Below are 14,397 nucleotides of genomic sequence, written 5' to 3'. Positions count from 1 at the left end.
GGCGCTCACAAAGTGAGATTCTTACCAAGGATACAGATGTATCCAGTGTGAGCTTCACTTTATTTTAAAGGAACAGAAGAAACTGTAGATAAGACAGATTGTTGTTTCCACCTGGCCTGTGACTCACATTCGTCCTCTGTGGGTCAGAGATTGTTTACTGCTGTTCAAACAAACCATAAAGTGATTCATTAACCACAAATCAAAGACCAGCACAAAGTGAATGGGCCTCAGCAGAGAGTGGCGAATATCCATTTATTCATTTTGTGGCAGAAACAGTCATTGTGGACATTGAAACCAGCTTCTATTAACATTAGATGGCAGAGCTGACACTGGCTCAGTTTGTCCTTTTCAGGTGTTTGTTGAAAGCGAGCAGAGGACGGCTTTAACAGCTTTGAGCAGAGCGAGCCACATTTAGCTGGTCATAGAACAAAACACACACGTTTAAAGGAGCACAACGGAAGTGCAGCTGACCTGAAAAGGAGGTCGCCCATTAAGTCACATTATTTGGTCTTGCAGTAAGCAATGGCACCAAGCTCATGAACTGAGTTTGACATTATTCAGGGTCCGTTTTACCACGGCTCGTTTGACAAAATGAAAAAGCTCTTCAGACATCTACAGCGCAGCTCCATATTATAAAAGCAGGGTTAAATGTTGCCCAGCTGGTCGATCAGCCAGCTTTATAAAATAGATGTTTTTGTCCATACTGACGTCCAAACCCGGGGGCGCTCCGGTCACACCCAGTCTTTGGGGTTTCGTAACGCATCCAGCATCTCAGCCTCCCGGGTGCCTTTGGCAGGCTCGTGCATGTACTCCCACCTGAGGATGACGAGTGATTCTGTTACCACGCGACGCAGGCAGCCTGCTGTTGACACAAGCGAGGTGCAAACAGTGCTTTGAAGAGGCAGCAGCTTACCTTGCGGTGAGTGGGAGGGACATGAGGATGCTCTCGATTCTTGAGCCGGGCGTGGCCAGGCCAAACTTCACTCCCCTGTCGTACACCAGGTTAAACTCCACATACCTGCAGAGCAACACATCCTCACTGTAGGCTCAAAACTTCCTGTTCATTGTTTAAGGTGATCAGGTGCTGTATGAAAACACATAAGAACAAACCAAGGCAGCCCATGCTCTGGGTTTACTTTCACAGGAATAATATTGTAATGCGTATTTATTCATTTTGTTTTCTTTGTTACTGTGACAGGTTTGTGGTAGAGATGGCACGATACCACTTTTTAATGTCCGATACCGATATCATAAATTTGGATATCTGCTGATACCGATATGAATCCGATAGTGTTTTAATCAGTACGACTGTTTTATTAATATCTTGCTGCATTTTATACAAGTTCATACTCAAGTTTAAAAAAACAAACACTAAAGCTGTTCTGTTGAACCTGTGTGTAAAAACTATTTCATAGTTCAGCAACACTGATCAATCTAATAAACGTAAACCTGCTCCATCCTCCCTATTCTGGTATTTTAAAGAGTACTTAGCAGAAATATTAAGCAACCTAACTAATAGGGTTGAAAACGCCCCACAAAAAATAAATAACTAGGGAACCACCCCCACCCTCCGCTTCGTGATGCTTAATCGACGTAATCAACTTTCATTTCATGTGTGTAAAAGAAAATTCACAGAAATCAATTATTTTTCAAGAAATATTAAACAGATTCAACATCTTCCTTCAACAGATTTGCAGACTGCACAGATGGTACCTTCCCAAAGGAAAAAGTACTATAGCTTACTAGGGTATATTAGACTTAACAGTTACTACACTCAACAAAAATATAAACGCAACACCTTTGTTACTGCTCCCATTCCCCATGGGATGGACGTAGAGACCTAAAATTCATTCCAGATACACAATATAACCATCCCTCCCAAACAGTGGTCACAAATCAGTCCAAATGTGTGGTAGTGGGCACATCTGCCATATTGAGATAATCCATCCCACCTCACAGGTGTGCCACATCAGGATGCTGATCTGACATCATGAGTAGTGCACAGGTGTACCTCAGACTGCCCACAACAAAAGGCCACCCTGGAATGTGCAGTTTTTTGCACTATTGGGGGTCTGGGGACCCAGAACCGGTCAGTATCTGGTGTGACCACCATTTGCCTCATGCAGTGCAACACATCGTCGCATGGAGTCTATCAGATTGTCAATTGTGGCCTGTGGAATGTTGGTCCACTCCACTTCAATGGCTGTGCGAGGTTGTTGGATATTCGTGGGAACTGGTACACGCTGTCGTATACGCCGGTCAAGCACATCCCAAACATGCTCAATGGGTGACATGTCCGGTGAGTATGCTGGCCATGCAAGAACTGGGACATTCTCAGCTGCCATCTGCCCTGAACAATGTGAACCATGATTCATCCGTGAAGCGCACACCTCTCCAACGTGCCAGACGCCATCGAATGTGAGCATTTGCCCACACAAGTCTGTTACGGCGACGAGCTGGAGTCAGGTCAAGACCCCGATGAGGACGACGGGCATGCAGTTGAGCGTCCCTGAGACGGTTTCTGACAGTTTGTGCAGAAATTGTTTGGTTGTGCAAACCAATTGTTCCAGCAGCTGTCTGGGTGGCTGGTCTCAGACGATCTTGGAGGTGAACCTGCTGGATGTGGAGGTCCTGGGCTGGTGTGGTTACACGAGGTCTGCGGTTGTGAGGCCGGTTGGATGTGCTGCCATATTCTCTGAAACGCCTGTGGAGACGGCTTATGGTTGAGAAATGAACATTCAATGCACGGGCGACAGGTCTGGTTGACATTCCTGCTGTCAGCACGCCAATTGCATGCTCCCTCATTGCTTGTGGCATCTGTGGCATTTTGCTGTGAGACAAAACTGCACATTCCAGGGTGGCCTTTTGTTGTGGGCAGTCTGAGGTACACCTGTGCACTACTCATGATGTCAGATCAGCATCCTGATGTGGCACACCTGTGAGGTGGGATGGATTATCTCAATATAGCAGATGTGCCCACTACCACACATTTGGACTGATTTGTGACCACTGTTTGGGAGGGATGGTTATATTGTGTATCTGGAATGAATTTTAGGTCTCTACGTCCATCCCATGGGGAATGGGAGCAGTAACAAAGGTGTTGCGTTTATATTTTTGTTGAGTGTATATACAGTAATGGACTTCTATACATCAGATTAAAACTTTGGGTGTAAGATTCAGATAATTTTTTTATTAAAAGCTCGACATTTTAAATGAGAATAAGAAAGAAAAGTATGTCTTTGTGCCCCCTTTTCCCTGTTCATGCCCTATCGGCCCCCCTGGCTAAACTTTGCTAGATCCGCCCCTTTGCTTTACTTCTCTGGGATAACTTCCTCGGAGATGAAATGCCGGGTTGGTAGCGAGGCAGCAAATGCTGAACCAGACTGCCGACAGGCCTCGCACGCCACAGCCGCTCTGTCACGTGACGCATACTGCCCCGACGTGCGAAAGTTATGAGCTGAATTACGTCATGTCACAAGTTTTGTGAGGTGCTTTCTGTATGTGCCAACACATACCACACTGAGCTAATCTGAACAGTCTAATCACTCTACTGGTTTCCAGCTTGCTATGTACTTCCCTCTCAAACTCGCCCTTTAAGTCAGTCTCTGTGTTGTTAGCGACTCCCTGCCAGGATCCACTCCAGCTTCAGACCACACTGCAGTCATTAAGTAGCTCAATCACACAAGTGAAGGAAGACTAAACCTGAGACTGGCAGTCACTGCAAGTGTGTGGCCTGAAAAACAGGACGGACTGACTTGGATCAGCTGGTCTGTGAACCCTTTATAATTTTGTGTTTATTTGAGCTCAAATATTCTTAAAGGAAAATCTGAATAAAAATAATATCAAACTTTGATGTTTTACTTGTTGTAGAAAATGAGCAAAGGTGCAAAAATAAGTGAAGCTTTGTTTCGGTGTCTAGTGTGGATCCCTCCTGCAGCAGTAACTGTAACTAAAGCTTTGTGTCGATCCGACCTGTAGCTTCTTCCTCTGCAAAGCACAGCATCACCTCTGGGACGTCTGCGTTTCCTTGCATGACGTGCTCACTGCAGGTTCTTCTGCAACATTTCTGCGTGTCAGGACGCTCACTCTGACTTCAAAACGGTCCCTTTAGTCTTCTTCGACTCCTCTATGATACAAAGACTTGTGTGTTTAAGGTCACTGTGTTGATGTGTGAATTTTATTATTTGTGCAAAATCCAAGACGAGCATGAACAGCTCTTTGTTGAAGACCTCAGAAGTCTTGTTTGTAGACTTCCACAAAGATCTGAAAATCAAACTGATCAGATGGGTTCTCTCTTATTTACCGTTTGGTGCTACTCACCGGCCTCGTCGAACCTGCTGCCAGTCCTTCTCCTCATCAGAAAAAGAGTCATTGAGATGTTTGTACACGATGGGCAGATAGCAGGGCACCACCGTGCGGGCGCAGCTCTTGACGAAGCTGAACACTTCCTCCTGATTCGGGGAGTCCAGGTCGTCAAAGAAGATTCCTCCTATACCGCGGGTCTCTCCTCTGTGGCGGACGTAGAAGTACCTGTCACACCTGGGCAACATGCAGTAACATATACTGAGACAGAAGCAGGGCCAAATAAATATCCAAATATATGACATACGACAAATGAAGTCTGAAAGACAGATTTGCCTGTATGTTGATATCAGTATTTATAATGACCGAGTAATGAAAATTTAGAAAGTAAAATAAAACGTTTAAAAAAAAGAGAAAATGTCCTCTCAACCACGTTATGAGCAGTGATGTTCCAGTTTGTCCACCAGAGGGAGCTCTGCAACTTCTCTGTTGCTTGGACCACCACAAACACACCAACTCAGCAGATTCAACAAAACAGCAGTAATATCTTAGTGAGGATTAAAAATAAATATGAATTGTGTTTATGTTCCATTTTTCCTGAGAGAAAAAGAAAAATATCGGCCAATATATCAGACTTTTAAATCATCAAACGTCAGTATAGGTATCAAAGCTCCAAATGGGCTCTAAATGAATTAACAGCAAGTCGACTGAAAGCATGTCTGTAGAGACAGTAAACTGTGCTACATTTAGTGGATGAGAGGGGTGCCAATCGTCTCTGTAACAGGAAAGGCATATTTATGAAAACATCACATTATTCCTTAAATGTAAAACTTTACCTCATACAGCAAACATCAGATAAACCACACCCATCATTTCCCACTGAAGTCAATCCCTGACTAACGTCTTGCTTCAACGGTTTTTCTGCAACTGCAGATTTTAGGCAAAGACTTCCTCTTATCATAACTCCACAGTGGGGATACACCCAGTGCAAATCCACACACAGCGTACGTGCTGAAGGACGCACGTGCAAGTGCAGGGGACGAGCGTGGGGCTAACCAAACCGTACCATTTCTTAAAGTCGGGGTAGTGCTGTGGGTGGTGCTTGTCACAGGCCTCCTTCAGGGTTTTGTGGAAATGAAAGGCATCCTCCTTATCTATATACACCGGGGTCAGGTCTGTGCCTCCACCGAACCACCACTGCTTAGTGCCTAGAACAAGGAAGAAGGAAACAAGGGTTATCATTCACTCCACACTCAGCTGTGTCACTGACACTGAGAGCCAACTGCTGATGTGATGAAGGCCTGATGCTTACCATCTTCCTCCTCAATCTCAAAGTATCTGTAGTTGAAGTGCACAGTGGGAATATGGGGGTTTTTGGGGTGAATAACGGAGCTTACTCCCATGGCAACAAATGGCAGTTTACCTGGGAAAAATAAAGATACCAATATTAAAGTTTAAACCGCTGTGTTCAAGAACACAAATCGCAGTAGTCAAAACTCACCATCTTTCCCTTTGAGGACCTTTCCTCTGCTCCTCATCTGCTTCGCCGCCTCCTCTGTCAGGTTCCCAAACACCACCGACACATTAACACCCGCCTTCTCAAACACCTTTCCGTCCTGCATCACACAGCTGATGCCTCCACCACCTGACACAGACACAGTCTGTTTACTTTTGGTTCTTCTTTAAGCAAATATAATCATGTTACACTCTGTTACGCTGTACGTGGATATTTTATGTCAGGCAGAAGCGCCTCACCTTCCTTCCTCTTCCACCGGTCAACCCTGAACGTCCCACCGTCCACTTTCTCCAGGGCTTTGCAGAAGTCGGCCTGAGTCTCCATGATCAGCATCTCCATCTTCGTACGCATCTCGTCCTTGTTCCCCTGCAGCACACTAATGTCAGTCACCGGCGGAGACATGAAGCCCCGGCACCTCTGAAGAATGTCCGCTTCTTCCCCCGTCTCCTTTGCGGCTCGGGGGACCCTCGTTGCCATCTCTGCGCGCTGGAAGTGGTCAGTGTTAGCTAGAAACCCCGCTACGACCGCCGCCGCTGTTACTGCTGCGGCTCCGCTGAGCGCCAGGGCTCCCCTCCTGGTATTCCCGGACCTGCCTGCGGTCCCATGGGACATGAACCTCACGCCGGTACCCCTCGAAAACCATCTCGTTCCCGGAAGCAAAGGCACTGACCGACTGTGAGTGGAGGCTAGCCGCGAAACGGACTCTCCGGCACTAGCGAGCCCCTTTAACGGAGAAGTTAAACATCGTCTCGCGGCGCTGTGAGCCGTTTTGTTCACCGAGTAAAAGACGATGGTGGCCATCTGTGGACAAGACACGATTCTCTGTCCGTGTGTCCGGCCTGTCACTGTGTTCTCACCACCAACTTAAAACTGTGTCAGAAGTTTCACCTACGTGATATCAGGCATGTCTTAGATGAAGGGGCGTGGTTTGTCAAAGGAGATAAACGCAACATGGGAAATGTCGTTCTCCATTATCGCGGTGCGGGGCTCAGAATGATGCATGCCTACACAAAACTCCAAGACCCAGAGTTCAGTGCGCCACACAAACGTTGCATTCAAAGACTTCAAAGACTTCTCTGTTTGGGGAGGCATTTAAGGACCTCTGTTTCTCATACGATTGTTCATAACATTGATTGATTTTTTAGACTTCTGCGGGAAATCTTCGTCTTAACTTCGACGACGTAACCGGAAACCCCATTTAACCCTAACGCTGCAACCTCCTACAGCTTTCAGGTCATTGCGGGCTACATGTTACATATCCTGGGAGGTGCACATCCGGTTACATGGAAGTTTATCGGGGAGCGTTAAAAGGAGTTTGTGCTTACTTCATAAGTTATGACTTAGAATTGCAGCAGAAGTGTAAATCAGGCATTACTCTTTATCAGTGAGTCGAAATATAAAACAAGCTGATTCCCTAGCTTGGGGTGTCAAACATAGGGCCCAAGGGCCAGAATAGGCCCACCACAAACTCCAGTATGGCCCACTGGATGTCTTTGGAAAATGTGATGGGAGGCAGTTTGGACTTCTAACTGTACTTTCATAAGTTTAACAGCTTTTTCTACTGACAAACACCACCATGGCCATTCAAACTACACCAAAGTAATTAAGAAAAAGATGGGGAAAAAACATTTTTTGGACCATCTACTATAGAAATATTTATATATATTTATAATTATTTCTTTATTTTAAAAGTGGATGCTTCTGAAAATTAGCAAAAACTTTGTGTTTAATAATTACAGCACCACCTGGCCAATGAGCTACCAGAACTTTCTGTAATTGAGTAATTTCTTACAATTTAAGCCCAGAGAGCCATGCTGATAGCATCATTTGTTTATCGTGTGCAAAAAAGACATATTGTTCAAATAGCACTTCTTTTTCTTATATTAGGATAAATGCAGGAATAAATGTGTTGTTAAACATTTTCACACTGACAGAAGTTTCACTGCTCCTACAAACATAAGATCAAACTGATTTAAATCTCTGCTCTGGATCCCCGCTTTTCTTATCAAGAAAAAGAAAAAAGTATAACAAGTAATGATTAAATTTTTTTCATCCATCTAAACTGGTTTGATCGTCCTGGCATTGTGCGTACAGACTCCCTATCATATCTTCTTCTTCAGTATTTTTTAATTATAACGTGTCTGGTTTTACACAACATTTCTGGATGTAAAATCCCCAGGCTCTATGGCTTCCCTTCTTATACATTTTTATCATTATCTGTAACAACGAAAGAGTTTCGGATTAGTGTAAAGTTTGTGTTCAGGGTTTTGACACACTGAGCTGCACTGTTGGAGGTGGTCAGTTCTGTGGAGCTTCAGTGTTTCTCCGCACTTAAAGAAGAGGCAGTTGGGAGTAAACGGGAAAAGAAAGGGTCTGACAGTGACACAGGAAAGGTAGAAAGGTAATAAAGAGGGTGGGGGCAATAAAGAAAAAACAGGGGTTATGAGGAGGTGGACAGATAAGAGGTAAAGAGATGGGATGGATGAAGGCTGGGGTAGATGGAAAAATGTTAGGGGAAGGGTGGAGACAAGGCAGAGGCATGGGGAAGATAAAGGAAGGTAATAAATAAAATAAAATACATATTCAAAGTGGGAATACGGTGATGACGACGATTATGATTAAAATATAGTCATACAGGGTGTAACAGTAACAGAGAGATAAACATATCTGTATTTATAAATGACATACTGGGTAATGATGTATAAATGATGAATTAAACACTTACTAATACCTTACTAATGCTTAATACTGTGACATTATTATTAAGTATATATATCCAGTTGCTAGCTTGATAAAATCGAGCTCTCTTGCTGCAAAGAGGCAGAAACTTGTACCCACGTAGTGTGCACTGTTGCTGATTCTAATCATCCACGAGTGTTTTTTTTATTGACTCATACATAAAGAAATACGAAATTTACTTTTGAAAAGTAAACACATCATATAATGTGTTCGTTTTTATAAAGTCCTGAATCATTCACCAGCATCTGCAGCATTGCTGCCACAACACTTCCTGCTGAAGGCTCCTTTCAGTTGTTTCATTTTTGAGAAACATCTTTGCAAAGGTTCACCCTTTAATCACAAGGCTTGTTATAAACAAATGAGAGCATGCAAAAGTATAACTTCCAAGTTTTTTAAACTACTTTGGGGTGAAAGTCTAGAGTTACTTACTTTAACCTGTGCTAACCATTTACACTGATGTGTTGTACACATACTTCTTATCAGAGAGGTGGTTGGAGATAAATGACTTCCTTGTAAATTTTCTCTTTTCTCTGCCCTCTTGACACTTTTTAATCTTTCATCTGTTGCCTGATTTTGTTTTACTTGCCTGCCTTTTTTATTCTTTAATAAAACCCAAACTTAAATAAAAAAAATGTCACGACGTATAAAATGCAAATAAAAACGTAATGCAAAGACTCGCGAATCTCACAAACCCAAGTTTTATTCAGAACATAACACAGAAAACATATCAGTGTTTAAACTCTTCGTATTCTGGTTTTGTTTACATTTTACACGTCGTCCTGACATTTTTGGAATTGGTTTGTTTTTTTATTCTCACCGTAGATAAAGAGGCAATCTTCTAAGTGCAGCCTATCCGGGCTCAAATGTGCGCTTTAGTTTTGTTTAGTCATAAAAATGTGCAATAATGGAAAGACTCGCACAAAAGGACCCAGTTTATCTATAGTGCTTTAAATTTAATCGACCTCAGCCTGGAGGAACAGATAACTCATTTAATAACTTTACTTTATTCAATATTTACGGTCTTTTAACACCCCCTGGCTTTTCCCTCATGTTTACGCTGTGTTCATGGAGATTTTCTTTTTTGTGAATGCGTTTAGCAGGTGGCGTGCGCATGCGCATGTGTAAAGCGTGTTGCTGGTCTCTATGACGACGTGTCTATTAAACCTTTTAGGGGCCGTGGAGAGGCTTGAAGCAGATTATGTGCACAGGTGTTGCTCCACAGGCCGGCGGGGACTACGCAGGCCAGTTAGACGGTCGATTTGTTGTTTTACTGAAACAGGAAGAGCTGCTGCTGGTGAGTTTAACATCACTGTTGTCACATTTTACACTGCTGCTTTAAAACCGATCGATGTAATCCGACTGGGTCCAGTCTGCTCTCAGCCTGCCCTCTATACGCTATAAAGCGATTGAAACAAATAAAGTAAAAGCTAAAGACGACTCGACTCTGTTTCTGTGTTTTAAGCTGCCTGGTGGAAGCGGCTGTGACCCAAACACACATGCACTGAATCAAAAGCGCGTATAAATCTATAGATGTTAGCAAGTGAGGGATATTATATAGGTATTAAAGCCAAAAAGAATTGTAGATTTTGACAGCTATTCAACTTTGATCTAATACATGAGATGGGCACAAAGCCCTGCTACAGATTTATACCTAACATATAAATGAACCCACTTAAAAGTGGCTGTGATGGAGTTTTTACCATAACATGGCAAATACAGGTGCTCACAAACGCTGCAACACAGAAATATATTTCTTTTGGATTGTCTGTTGTTAGTTTTCTTAAAGCACAGGCCCGCTGTGAATAACGCCGGTCTGCCTCTATGTGCTGATCTTTGCATTATTCTTTATACTTAATGTTAACGAGCTGTTAGTGGTGCCCAGGTCGTTGGACATCAGCCATCATTGGCTGGATGTCATGTTCCTACACTTGGGTAAATAAGGTTATCTGTGCTGATATGTACCTCCTTTGTTTTCTGACCTTTACTGTTATATTTCGGCATAAAATAAACAGCACATATTATAGAGGGACACTGGATTTATTCAGGTTTCTGTGTGATCACCACAAATAATGTATTTAATGAGGAAGACTATGATTATGCACTTTTTGTCTCATGTATTAAGCACCAGTCAAGAAATCATCCAACCTGTTGGTGGCAGCCTCTCTGTGATTAAACACTACAAGAGAAACCCGAGAACACAACCAGCAGATAAAAACAATATAACAACACAATCCACACAAATGCAGCATCATAAACAGCAGGTCAGATACTAAGATTTAAATCAAGGGAAATTTAAGCCTCAAGTTTGAGAACAATGCACGTTTTACTCTACAGGAAAGATGCTCACCGTGTAATCCCAGATGTATCCTGCAGGGTGTTTTCTGCACTGTGATCTGTACTTATTAGACTTCAGTGAATAATATAAAACAGCTACTTTTCTCTTGAAGCCAAGTCACCCTCTCACAGAAAACAGTGAGCAGAAAATAATCATCAGTGATTTTAAACCTGAGGTGTGGTTGGGCTGCACAGGTGATCTCCACGGTCTACAGCCATGATCGCATCGTCACTGTGCTGTCTCAGGCTTGACTTCACTTTCTTTGGGTGCTACAGTGTGAGTGTGTGCAGGGAGAAAAACTTTTATAAGCATTACGTCACATCCTTCCGTCCCCTCTTTCAGTTCGGTGGTAGATGATGAGCGAAACAGTTTGCACAAAGACTCAGGAGGAGTACGAGGACGACTTTGAGAAAGATCTGGACTGGCTGATCAGTGAGGAAGGCCGGAGCGGGGACCAGGTAGGTCTGACATTACATCTCCTGCATCTCGTCTTTCTAATCTTTCTTTCCTTTTTAGCATGCAGTATATATCTGAATGCTGCTCTACTTGCTGCAGGCTGAATGAGGTGTGTATACCTGAGCCTGCTCTGTGAAAGTGTGACAGCGAGCAGTGTTGAGTTACCAGACCTGGCACACCGAGTTTGGATGTGAAACCTATGCTGCTGAAATGCAGCGGCATACTTTCACTGTTCCACTGCTGGATGTAATATTGATGAGCAAAATAAAACATACCTGTTATCTGTTGCTCAGTATTGATGTTGCACCTTCATTTATATGCAGACTTAATTAATGCATGCAAAGTACGTCTGTCTTATCCCCCACAGGGCTCTGACTATGAGGACATAGAGGCAGACATTGACAAAGAACTGGAGGAGGGTGAGAAACGACAGGGAATGAAAGGAAAGGAGAATAACTACAAGGAAACAAAGCGAGACAACAAAACAGAGCAACTGGAAGAAGATGAAGAGAGGTGGCCATCTCCCATGGAACCATTGGAGTATGACTCAGACAGGGACAGTCCCAGTAAGTCATCACCTACAGCCCCACCTCCTCCAGGGATGGATGACCAAACAGACGAGGAGAAGAAGTACATCCTCGAGAAGATCCAGCAGGCTAACCGGGAGCTGCAGGATCAGGAAGTGCCAGATATGACACGACGGAGGCGGTTGCATTTTAAAGAGACATTGGTGGACCTGGTGGTGCCTCCGCTGCAGTTTGAGAGAGATGGCAGCAGCGATGAAGTAAAGGGGAAAAATGGGAGCAAGGAAAGAGCTGAGGATGCACCGGCAGATACTGAAGTGTCGGGAAAGCTGTCCGAGCTAAAGATTTCACCTCGCAATGAAAGCAGGAGTTCTGAAGGAGGTTCTGGCAGGGCTGGGGAGAGCAGCGAGGGAGGCCAGGGGATGAAGGAGGGCAGAGTCCTTGTGGAGAAGGACGGGAAGTTTGACCTGGTCAGCCTAAAAGAGGTGGAGAGTCAAGCCCTTTTCCCTCCTTTAGCGAACAACTTCAGTGACAGTTCACGCTCCTCGCCTCGTGTTCAGGAGCAAAATGTAAACTCTGTTAAGATCCACAGTTCCTCCTCTTCTCCTCGCCTTCGGGCTGCCTCCTTCTTGTTTCCACAGGCAATAGATCACCTTCGGGCCCCCAGACCTCCAGCACAACCAAAGAGCAGGCCTAGCTCAGCCAGCCAGAGTCAGAGAGGCAGTCAGAGGAAAAGCAGCAAGAGGCGGGTGCAGTCTGCCACGGAGACACCCAGCCAGGCCACGTACACCCTGACCCCACAGCAGAAAGAGCAGCTGCAGAAGATCCAGGAGAGGAAGCAGAGGCTGGCCAGAGAGGTAGGAGATGCAGCGAATTAGGTCATTTCAAAAAAAGGTCTGGCTATGGTTGCTACATTTCTTCACAGTTATTATGTTTCTCAGGCAGAACAGAGGAGGCGTGAGGAAGAAGAGCTGAAGAGGCAGGAGAACGAGCTGGCCTTCAAAGCCTGGCTGATTAGGAAGAAAGAGCAGCTTCAGGAGGAGAGAAGGATCCACAGAGCCCAGGAAATCGAGAGAATGAATTGTCAAGTATGGCCACACGGGGGCACAGTAAGCTCATAACACAGTCGCTACACGAGGACCACTTTTCCCCCCAACACTTTCCGTGTCTTAAACTTTGATGCAATACAAAGAAAGTGTCCGGTAAAAGTGACCCGACTGAGGATGGTAATACGCTGCTTCTGCGTCCCCCGTTAGAGAGACTCCAACCCGGACCCGGAGGAGGCCTTCAGGTCATGGCTTCAGAGGAAGCAGGAGCAGCAGCACAAGGAGAGGCAGCTGGTGGAGTTCAAGAGGCTGGAGGAGGACAGTGGGTACCTGTTACACAGCCGTGAGGAGTGCGACGAGGCTTTCAAACTGTACGTCTGCTTTTAAACTTTGTAACCTGCAGAAAGTTTCATATGATGACTTCCTGGCACACGTAAGAGTAGAGACAATCACGTCTGTCACCGCTTGTTTCTGCTCTAAGGTGAAGTTAAAGATTTACAGGTTGAATTTTGGTTCGTTGATTTATATCCTGTCAGGAGTAAAGTTACATTTAGACAATATTAATAATAAAAAGCAGGCTAATGATGCAGCCCTCATCTGGCTACAAAGGGCAAATATTCTGAAAGCGTGCTGGAAGTATCAGCTGACTGACAGATACCTTTTTCCTCCCTCAGGTGGCTGAAGCGAAAGCGGACGGAGAAGCGAGCGGAGCAGCAGGCGGCCCGAGAGCACTCCCGCAGGCTGGTGTTAGAGGAGCGGCGTGCGCGGCGCATGAGGGACTTGATGTGCACCGCCAGTGAAAGCAAACCGTTCAGAGTCACTGAACAGCTGGCCTACCGCTTCTGAGCCGAACCAACCCGGCACGCCGACCAAAGCCACATGTTACCTCTAATCAGGGTCCCCACAAACTCAAACTAAGGACTCGGGCTCGTTACAGAAAGCAGGTATAAACTCCCAAGTTTGTTAAACACGAGATGAGCGAAATCCAGGTTATTTGTTCCAGAAAGAGGGTTAACTGAAACTCTGACTCCCCCCGACACACTGTTTCATTTCCTCATTGATAGGGTTAATATCAAAGTGTGTAGCAGAATGCATTAACATGCACATGAAACCCCAGGTTTAGTTTAGTGGTGCATTTAACACGAGTGCTTTCAGAATCAACCAGCCTTGGATCATGGATGTGATCAGCACACACTGTAGATTTATTAACAACTCAAAATCTGTTGGCTACATGTTTGTAACATGCTGACTCTGTGGTCAGTAAGGCAGCTGTCTGCTAAATATCTCAATGACACTTTTCTGTCCACCTCTTTTCTTTTTTACGATAAATATGACTCAGTCCACTGGATGGGTAGGTGGATGGATGGATGGGTGGGTGGATGGATGGATGGGTAGATGGGTGGGTGGCTGGATGGATGAGTGGATGGATGGATGGGTGGGTGGGTGGATGGATGGGTGGGTGGATGGCTGGGAAGATGG

General features: G+C 44.7%; 2 protein-coding genes across 4 annotated transcripts; one reads left to right on the top strand and one right to left on the bottom strand.

The window, feature by feature from the left end:
• Positions 1-238: 238 nt before the first annotated feature.
• Positions 239-6,763, bottom strand: cpox (coproporphyrinogen oxidase). Its single transcript, XM_026160765.2, has 7 exons — positions 6,058-6,763; positions 5,804-5,947; positions 5,615-5,725; positions 5,369-5,510; positions 4,321-4,539; positions 914-1,018; positions 239-816 (listed from the first exon to the last, which is right to left on the bottom strand). Exons 1-7 carry the CDS (start codon positions 6,617-6,619, stop codon positions 732-734), a joined length of 1,368 nt encoding a protein of 455 aa, XP_026016550.2. The 5' UTR covers positions 6,620-6,763; the 3' UTR covers positions 239-731.
• Positions 6,764-9,710: 2,947 nt separating this feature from the next.
• Positions 9,711-13,901, top strand: ccdc181 (coiled-coil domain containing 181). Of its 3 annotated transcripts, none has more exons than XM_026160771.2 (6): positions 9,711-9,851; positions 11,235-11,350; positions 11,716-12,729; positions 12,814-12,960; positions 13,129-13,289; positions 13,593-13,901. In XM_026160771.2, the coding sequence occupies exons 2-6, from the start codon at positions 11,246-11,248 to the stop codon at positions 13,762-13,764; spliced, it is 1,599 nt and encodes a 532-aa protein (XP_026016556.1). In that variant the 5' UTR covers positions 9,711-9,851; positions 11,235-11,245; the 3' UTR covers positions 13,765-13,901. The 3 variants fall into 3 exon arrangements, with proteins under 3 accessions (XP_026016556.1, XP_026016555.1, XP_026016557.1); XM_026160770.2 differs by having other exon boundaries at positions 12,814-12,981; XM_026160772.2 differs by lacking the exon at positions 9,711-9,851 and having other exon boundaries at positions 11,329-11,457; positions 12,814-12,981.
• The last annotated feature ends 496 nt before the right edge of the window (positions 13,902-14,397 follow it).

Source organism: Astatotilapia calliptera, chromosome 23, assembly GCF_964374335.1.
Source record: "Astatotilapia calliptera chromosome 23, fAstCal68.1, whole genome shotgun sequence".
Taxonomy (NCBI): domain Eukaryota; kingdom Metazoa; phylum Chordata; class Actinopteri; order Cichliformes; family Cichlidae; genus Astatotilapia; species Astatotilapia calliptera.
The sequence above is the reverse complement of the archived record's forward strand: the minus strand, read 5'-3'. Positions and strand labels throughout refer to the sequence as shown.

What these genes read in the sequence shown, in the direction of transcription:
- cpox (XM_026160765.2), bottom strand. Translation starts at nt 6,619, where the DNA reads ATGGCCACCATCGTCTTTTACTCGGTGAACAAAACGGCTCACAGCGCC. An exon ending in TGAGATTGAGGAGGAAGATG is followed by an intron (nt 5,511 to 5,614) that starts GTAAGCATCAGG and finishes TCCTTGTTCTAG; the next exon opens with GCACTAAGCAGTGGTGGTTC. An exon ending in TACCCCGACTTTAAGAAATG is followed by an intron (nt 4,540 to 5,368) that starts GTACGGTTTGGT and finishes CATGTTGCCCAG; the next exon opens with GTGTGACAGGTACTTCTACG.
- ccdc181 (XM_026160770.2), top strand. Translation starts at nt 11,246, where the DNA reads ATGATGAGCGAAACAGTTTGCACAAAGACTCAGGAGGAGTACGAGGAC. An exon ending in AGCAGAGGCTGGCCAGAGAG is followed by an intron (nt 12,730 to 12,813) that starts GTAGGAGATGCA and finishes TATGTTTCTCAG; the next exon opens with GCAGAACAGAGGAGGCGTGA. An exon ending in TATGGCCACACGGGGGCACA is followed by an intron (nt 12,982 to 13,128) that starts GTAAGCTCATAA and finishes GTCCCCCGTTAG; the next exon opens with AGAGACTCCAACCCGGACCC.